Raw genomic sequence first — 8,470 nt, 5'->3', positions numbered from 1 at the left:
TAGGATGATTGAAAGAAGATCTAGAGAATTGAAAAATCTAGAGAATTTGTAGGAGGATTGAGAGCTCCTCTAGGAGGATTAAGTGATCCTTTAGGAGGATTTAGAGAAGTTGGAGATCCTCTAGGAGGATGTAGATCCTCTAGGAGGATGTAGATCCTCTAGGAGGATGTAGATCCTCTATAAGTATGAGAGTTTCTCTAGTATAATTTAGAGGGGATTTAGAGATCTAAAAAGTCCTATAGATCGTCTAGAAGGATTCAGAGATCCTCAAGGAGGACTGAGGAATCCTCTAGAAGGAAGATTTGGAGACGATCTATAGATCTGAAGGATCTAGAGATCTTATAAATCTAGAGATCTTGAGAATCTAGAGATCTTGAGAATCTAGAGATCCTATAGGATGTTTAAATGATCTTGTAGGAGAATTTAGAGGGGATCTAGAGAACTAAAGGATCTAGAGATCCTCTAGGAAAATATAACAATCTAAAGCATCCACAGATCTTTCAGTTGGATTTGCAGAGGATCTAGATATCTAAACAATCTAGAGATCCTTTAGTAGTATTAAAAGATCCTCTAAGAAGATTGAGTCGTTCTCTGGTAGGATTCATTGATACTCTAGGAGGATTTAGAGAAGATCTAGAGATCTAAAGAATCTAGAGATCCTCTAGGAGAATTGAGATATCTTGTATGAGGATTAAGAGATCCTCTAGGAGGAGAATTTTGATACGATCCGTAGATCTGAAGGATCTATAGATCTAAAGGATCTCAAGATTTTCAAGGAGGATTTAATGAAAACCGAGAATTTAATGCGACTGGGAAAAACCGAGAAATGACAGTGAATTTATTTTTTGATCGGGAATTTTACAACAATTTTAGAATTAGAATTTTGTCTGACTTTGATTTCAACCGTTTTTTAAATAACTTTGCAAATTTTAATTGTTTTAATTATTGTATCATTCAGTTTAGAATGCTTAAATCGAAAATCTTTACTTAAATTTTGCATTTTAGATTTTTAATTTTTAAAAGCATATATTTTAATTTAAAGAATCTGCCCAAGTTCTATTTTAACAGTTTTTTTAAATAATTAAAGTGCAGTTTTGAAGATTTAAACAATTAAAAATTAAAAGTATTAGAAGTTTAAGCTTTTTGATAAAAAAACAGTTTCATTTTATCAACTGTAAATATAAATTAATAATTTTAAAAATGGTTCTGTACTCAAGTATAGCAATCTCAATAATAATTAATTTGAACAAAAAATTCTCAATCCGTTGAAAATGTGAGAATTTTCAGATTGTATCAATAATATATTTTCAATTAAGAGTTTCAGGTCTTTCTTTATATTATTTTTTATATTAAATTTAATAAATAAATTTATTAACATATTATTTCTATTAATTTTTTTAGCCATTAAAAAATGTAAACGTGCATTTTGCTATTTTCAATTTAAAAATAAATCCAAAAGAAAATAGTCATAATTAAAGGTTTTTATTAAATTAAAAATATTGTTTAAGTCTAAATTATTCCATTTTTATCCCATTTAATTCGAAATATCTTGTTGTAGAAAAAGAATAAGTATTTAATATTTAACAATATTTCACTGTTCATTTAAGAAGAGTAAATTGAAACCAAATATTTAAAACAAAACAATTTGAAACTGAATTGTTTTACATAGAAAGCTTTGAATTTTTAGATTTTCGAAGAATTTTTAAACTTTTATCGTTACAATTTTAATTGTTTATTTAAAAAGTGTTTAATTTATAAGTGAAATTGTTACATTTTGACATATAAATAACAATTGAACACTTATTATTATTAGAAAAAATTTGAGAAATTTTAAAAAATATTTAAAAGTTTTGAAAAGATTCAAATTTAATTAAAAACTTGAAATTATTTCAAGTAATTTAAACGAAGTGTGTTAACATTTTTTGAGAACTTTTAAATATATTTTTAAATTAATCGATATTTTCCTACAATTTTTTGAAAATCCTGCAAATTAAAAAAAATGCTTAAAATCTGCAATGTTCTGCTTTGATCATTTAAAAATTTTTTTTAAATCTTCTTAAACTTTCTGTTACAATCATTTTTCAAAGTTAACAATTATTTTCAATTTTCCCTAGAATCTTACGAAATTTTTTTATTCTTTTGAAGTCTTTCACAATTTTAAAAAAAATTCTAAATTTTTTGTTTAATATCTGCAAAAAATGACATTTTATTTTTAATTCGGCTGTAAATATTTGAAATTATTTCAAGTTTTAAATTTAATTCGAATCTTTTTTGCAAGTGAAATTTTTAAATTTTGACGCATAAATAACAATTGAACACTTATTATTATTAGAAAAAATTTGAGAAATTTTAAAAGATATTTAAAAGTTTTAAAAAGATTCAAATTTAATTAAAAACTTGAAATTATTTCAAGTAATTTAAACGAAGTGTGTTAACATTTTCTTCAGAACTTTTAAATATATTTTTAAATTAATCGATATTTTCCTACAATTTTTCGAAAATCCTGCAAATTAAAAAAAAATGCTTAAAATCTGCAATGTTTTTCTTTGATCATTTTTTAAATTTCTTTAAATCTTCTTAAATTTTCTCTTACAATAATTTTTCAAAGTAAAAAATTATTTTCAATTTTCCCTAGAATCTTACGAAATTTTTTTATTCTTTTGAAGTCTTTCACAATTTTTAAAAAAATTCTAAATTTTTTGTTTGAAATCTGCAAAAATCGACATTTTATTTTTAATTCGTATTTGAAATTATTTCAAGTTCTAAATTTAATTTGAATCTTTTTAAAACTTCTAAATATCTCTTAAAATTACTCTAATATTTTTACAAATAATAAGTGCTTTATTATTATTTATAAATTCAAATTCAAATTTTTTTAATTTTCAGGATTTTCTAAAATTCATAGAAAAAATTCAATTAATTTTGAAATATATTTAAAAGTTACGAAAAAAAATTCAAAAATTATTTTGTAAAATTTAAAACCACTTATAGATTTCTCAAGATTTTGAAATAAAATTTTTAAGCTTTTAAAGGATGCCTAGACTATTTAAAATAATTTAACTTCTAATTTAAGAACTGTTAAGTTAAAAAAATATTTTTTCAAATTGTTAATGTCTTTAGCTTTAAATTACTTAAAATAATATAATTTTCAAAAAAAATTTAAAGCCCATTGCTTGATTGAGTTCTATAATTTATAAAAGTTCTAAAATTTTCAGTTTATTTGTATTTCATTTAACATTGTTTAATTGAAAAGTGTTATTACCTTCCAATTGGTAACCCTAAATTTCAGAGGATTTGCATACACAATTTTTGAATTGACAACTTTTAAACTTCAATTTTAAAAGTTTATAATTCAAGAGTTTTACTTTGATTGCTTCAATTTGTTGTTTATTACTTTATATGGAAAAATGTTTAGAATATAGTTTGAATTTTAAATTTCATTGACGGTGAATCATGTTTGCCACCCTAAAGAATTTTCATAACTCAATTACTGAATTTAAATGAGCCATTCGCGAGTAATCCATTTTTGAAAAAAAAATGATCAAGAACTTTAATTGTTAATAACTTTAAAAAAATATTTCAGGGAAGTTATTTTGATATAAAAGCGAATCGAAAACTTTTTAAATTGATTGAAAATAGACCTATCGATTTAAATGTGGCCCACTTGAGATATTTTGACGCTTTTGTGAAGTCTACTAGCAACAAATTCAAATTATAATTTCAAAAAGAAGAAGGTTCTTTAATAGTTTTTCAGCTCTAGTCTTTAAATTTGAATAGTTGGAGCTCGTGATTTGGTAAAAAAAGAAAAAAAGAAAAAAAGAAAAATGTAATGATTTGTTACAGCGAATGCAAACATGGAGGTAGACGGGATAGCAGAGGAGCTGGGTCGGCAGAAGGAGGAAAACAGGCTTCAGCATGAGCAAATAGTGAGCTTGACCGCAAAATTAACCGAAACGGAGTTGAGGCTCGCGCGCTTGATGTCCGAGCACGACGAAGTTGGAGCGACTCTAGTCATAACCAGGGACAATCAGAACACTCTTGCTAGTGAACTTGCCGAGTTCAAGGACCGTTACGCCGAGGTAGATTGCTTTTTTCAAATTAAATCCGCATTATATCCAATTTTCTGTTATTTATTTAAATTTTTTCCTTAAATTATATTCCAACATTTCATACAATGCCCAATCTTTGCCATCACTTTGCCATCACGTATTCCCATTTCTTCAGTTTGACTTCATTTTTTGAAACCGGGAAATGAGAGTGAATTTATTTTTGAACCGGGAATTTTACGAATTTTTCGAGTCCAAGTTCGATTTCAAGAGTTTTTTAAAAATAATTAGTTGAATTGTTATTTTTTCCAATCATAATATTATTTAGTTTACAATGCGTAATTTGATCATCTTTTTTTTTGAAAATGTTCCATTTTAGATTTTTATTTTTAAGTGGACATTTTTAATTTAAAGAATTTTAAAATGCAGTCTTGATGACTTAAACAATTAAAGATTAAAAGCGGTTTATTAAAAAGTTTAATTTAGAAGTTTTTATTAAATTACTTACTTGAGCAGCTGGCAAAATTTGAGGTTAGAATTAGAGGTTTCAATAAACTACTTTGAAAATTTTTTTTAAAATAAATAATCAATGAAACAGTAATCACAATCCATTCTTGCTTTTTTGCATCTTTGCTTTTTAATTTGTATCTTTTTTCTTGTAATTTGTAATTTTCTGTAAATTTGTATTTTTGTTCGGGGTCGCTGAATCCGAATCTTAAGTAAAAATTCAGAAACTCAAAATGGCGGATCCAATATGGCGGACAAAATACAAAAAAAACGGCTTGATTTAGACAAATCTTGGTACTTACGGGTTTTTGGGGGTCGCTGAACCCGAAACTGAAGTCAAAATTCGAAAATTTAAATTGGTGAATGAAAATACAAAAAAGGCTCGATTTGGATCAATCTTGGCACTTATTTTCCAATTTTTAAATACCAAGATTTATCCAAATCGAGCCGTTTTTTGTATTTTCGTCCGCCATTTTTAATTTTTTACTTCAGATTCGGATTCAGCGACCCCCCAAAAAAAATCCCCCTCCGAGCAAGACTTGAATGAAAAATCAGCGTAAGTTAAATAGAAAAAAATGAAGATTGACGTATTTTGCGTCAATGCCAACGAAGGGATTAAGGATATATTCCAAAATTCGTGTCCCACTAGTGGGCAATCTGACTAGCTTCAAAAATATTAATTTATATTGACTATAAAATTAATTATGTATTTTTTGTTCTTCTCGGTCAAATAATGTCTTAGCCACTTATTATAACGGTTTTTGTATACAAAAAATCAAATTTCCTCATGTTAAAATTGTGATTAATTGGGTTAGCTTTTTGTAACTGTAGGTTTATCTTAATTATTTTGAATTTAGTTTTTTTATCTCTTATTAATTTTTTTTTGAATTTATTAGCCTTTCAGCGCGAAAAAAGTAGCCTTTGAGCGTGACAAAAAGTATTATTTGGTCCCTATATTTTATCCCGCAAGGACTGTGAGGCCTGAGGGTAATGTTTTTTTGTACGACGTTGTCATTGTTTTTCTTCTTCAGGTCGTGAATTTATTGGCAGAAACTCAGGAACAGCTGAGAAAGCAGAGGAAGAGGTCAATGCCAACAGTTCGAGGCGGTGCGCTTTATCCATCTTTGGTCGCAGCTCCTCAGCCTGACTCGATCGCTTCGGAACTCGAGTCTTCACTCTATTCGGAGTCCAGTTTAGACTCCGGATTAGGTGCCGATCGATTGTAAGTTCTTGTTTTCCGAAATGTATAATTCTTGATTGTGAAGGAGAAAATTTTGAATTTTTAACATACGTAAACGGTACACTGGTGCGAATTGGTTTGTTTGCAATTTTAATATTAAATATTTAATATATCAAACATAATAAACTAGCATATATAACACATATTTAACATATATATTGAAAATATTGTGGGTGTGAATTCGCACCAGTGTACCATTTGTGAAAAAATTTTGGATGCGGATTCGCACTAGTGTACCGTTTGTGAAAATATTTTGGGTGCGAATTCGCACCAGTGTACCGTCTGTAAAAATACTTTGGGTGCGAATTCGCACTAGTGTACCGTTTGAGGGTTTAGAGATTAGAGATCGAGATGTTGAATTTTGGTTTGATTGGTTGTAGGCCGACGTACAAGAAAGTGTTCGAGACGGTTCGCAGCGCCTCGAGATCTTCATTCGGTGCTCCTAGCGATGTTCAACAGTTCCCGCGGCTTGGCTCGATGACAACTTCCACACACTCAAGTGGATCTTCGGGTCCACGGATGAGTCTTGGACCTCAGACGCGAACCAGAACGCGTGGACTGCCGAGGGTTGCTTCCGGTTTTCCAAGTTTGGACTCTGCCGGATACAGTGATAGCGAGGGTTCGCTTCTCACCGATTCCGAGGAATACCCGTAAGTTTCGGATTTTTTATTTTTTTATTTTTGTCAACACATTTTTTGTGCCTACCTGGAAAATCTGCAGGGTGGCGACTTGATCGTGAAAATGACCGGGAATTTACTTCTGATCGTTGAAAAAAAAGTCTAATTATAATTGTTGTTTTTATTTTAAGAGAGAAAGTAGGTTTGAGAGTAGATGTGGTATTTCGAGGAGGAAATATTTCTGAATTATAGTATTGGGAATGGTTAAACTGCGAGACGACACCTGGTGACAAAAACCAGAACTGGAAAGAGAAGGTACGATTTTAAAGATGCATTTTTATTTGTGCATAAAAGTGTTTTAACGATATTCTTGTGGAATTGAAAGTAGCTATTGGATACTAAAAATAGGCCTTTATCGAAAACAAAGAGTTTTAGATGAAATTTACATTTTATACAGTGAAAAAAACACAGTTTTTTTGACCAAAATATATTTGTCTAAAAGAACAATTATTGTACTATTTATTGTGATTTTTAAAAGATTATTAACTTAACCGTACTTATTTGGAAGCAAAAATACAGTGAAAGTAAATTTTTAATAATTTATATATTATATATTTAATATTTAAAAATCTGATCCAGTTCCCGTTTTCGGCACAAGGTGGCGAAATGGTAAACCACCATTCCCAATACATTCAAAAAAACATTTTTTTCGTTTGGAATTGACTTTTTTTTTTGTTTTCATGAAAATTCCACTACTTGCGGTTAAAAGCTAAACTCTTTTGTCAAAAATTAAGTTTTTTTTTTAGTTATTGGAAGATTCATAATTTTTATTGAAAATTCATGTCTTTTTAAAAATTTAACTTCTTTGTTGAAATCAAGTTTTTTGACTAAAAATGGAATTATTCTCGTAGAAATTTAACTATTTGGGGTGGGAAATTGATTTTTTTTCAGTTCCAAATTTAATCGGGTGGATGCAAATTTATCTTCTTTAATTGAAAATTCATATATTTTGTTGCGAATTGGCGTTTTTTGTTTTTTAAAAAATTGTTTTGTTTTTTTTTGTAGAAAATCTACTTTTTTTCTTTGAAAGTTAATGTCATTGCTTAAACATTCTTTTTAGTTGAAAATTCAAGTATTCAGTTAAAAATTCATCTTTCTAATTGAAAATTTATCTTTTGGATTAGAAATAAATTTATGGGTTGAACGGTAAACTTGTTTGTTGAAAGTCAATTTTTTATTGAAGATTCGTCATTTTAGTGAAAAATTCATTTTTTGAAAATATATTTATTTCGTTGAAAATTCACATATTTTGTTTAAAAAAGCGATTTTTTCTAGAAAATCTACTTTTTTCTTTGAAAGATAATCTCATTTTTTAAACATTATTTTTAGTTGAAAATTCAAGTATTCAGTTAAAAATTCATCTTTATTAGTTGAAAATTTATCTTTTGGATTAGAAATAAATTTACTTTTTTGAACAGTAAACTTGTTTGTAGAAAATTAATTTTTTATGGAAGACTCATCATTTTAGTTAAAAATTCATTTTTTTGGATGAAAAAGAAATTTTTTCACTGAAATTTGAACTATTTTGGATTGAAAATTGACCTTTTTCAGTTTAAACTTTAATCAGGTTGATTAAATGTTTCTTTTTTAATTGAAAATTCATTTATTTCGTTAAAAATTCACGTTTTTCGTTTAAAAAACGATTTTTTAAATAAAAAATCTACTTTTTTCTTTGAAAGTTAATCCCACTTTTCAAACATTATTTTTAATTGAAAATTTAAGTCTTTAGTTAAAAATTCCTCTTTCTAATTGAAAATTTATCTTTTGGATTAAAAATAAATTTACTTTTTTGAACAGTAAACTTGTTTGTTGAAAAATAATTTTTTTATTGAAGATTCATCATTTTAGTTAAAAATTCATTTTTTTTTATGAAAAATAAATGTTTTCACCCAAATTTGAACTATTTTGGGTTGAAAATTGACCTTTTTTAGTTCAAAATTTAATCAGGTTGATTAAATGTTTCTTTTTTAATTGAAAATTCATTTATTTCGTTAAAAATT

The 8,470-nt window shown here is 27.3% G+C and overlaps 1 protein-coding gene across 2 annotated transcripts in view; it reads left to right on the top strand.

The window, feature by feature from the left end:
- LOC117181412 (trafficking kinesin-binding protein milt) overlaps positions 1 to 8,470 on the top strand; it is a 117,162-nt gene that overhangs the window by 104,670 nt on the left and 4,022 nt on the right. For both annotated transcript variants that reach the window (XM_033374037.1, XM_033374038.1), the window contains 3 exons: positions 3,844 to 4,079; positions 5,585 to 5,775; positions 6,174 to 6,443. In XM_033374037.1, the coding sequence (XP_033229928.1) occupies positions 3,844 to 4,079; positions 5,585 to 5,775; positions 6,174 to 6,443 (697 nt within the window). The remainder of the gene's footprint in view (positions 1 to 3,843; positions 4,080 to 5,584; positions 5,776 to 6,173; positions 6,444 to 8,470) is intronic.

This window comes from Belonocnema kinseyi, chromosome 10 (genome assembly GCF_010883055.1).
Source record: "Belonocnema kinseyi isolate 2016_QV_RU_SX_M_011 chromosome 10, B_treatae_v1, whole genome shotgun sequence".
NCBI lineage: Eukaryota > Metazoa > Arthropoda > Insecta > Hymenoptera > Cynipidae > Belonocnema > Belonocnema kinseyi.
Note: the sequence above shows the minus strand (reverse complement) of the source record. Positions and strands in the feature narration are given on the sequence as shown.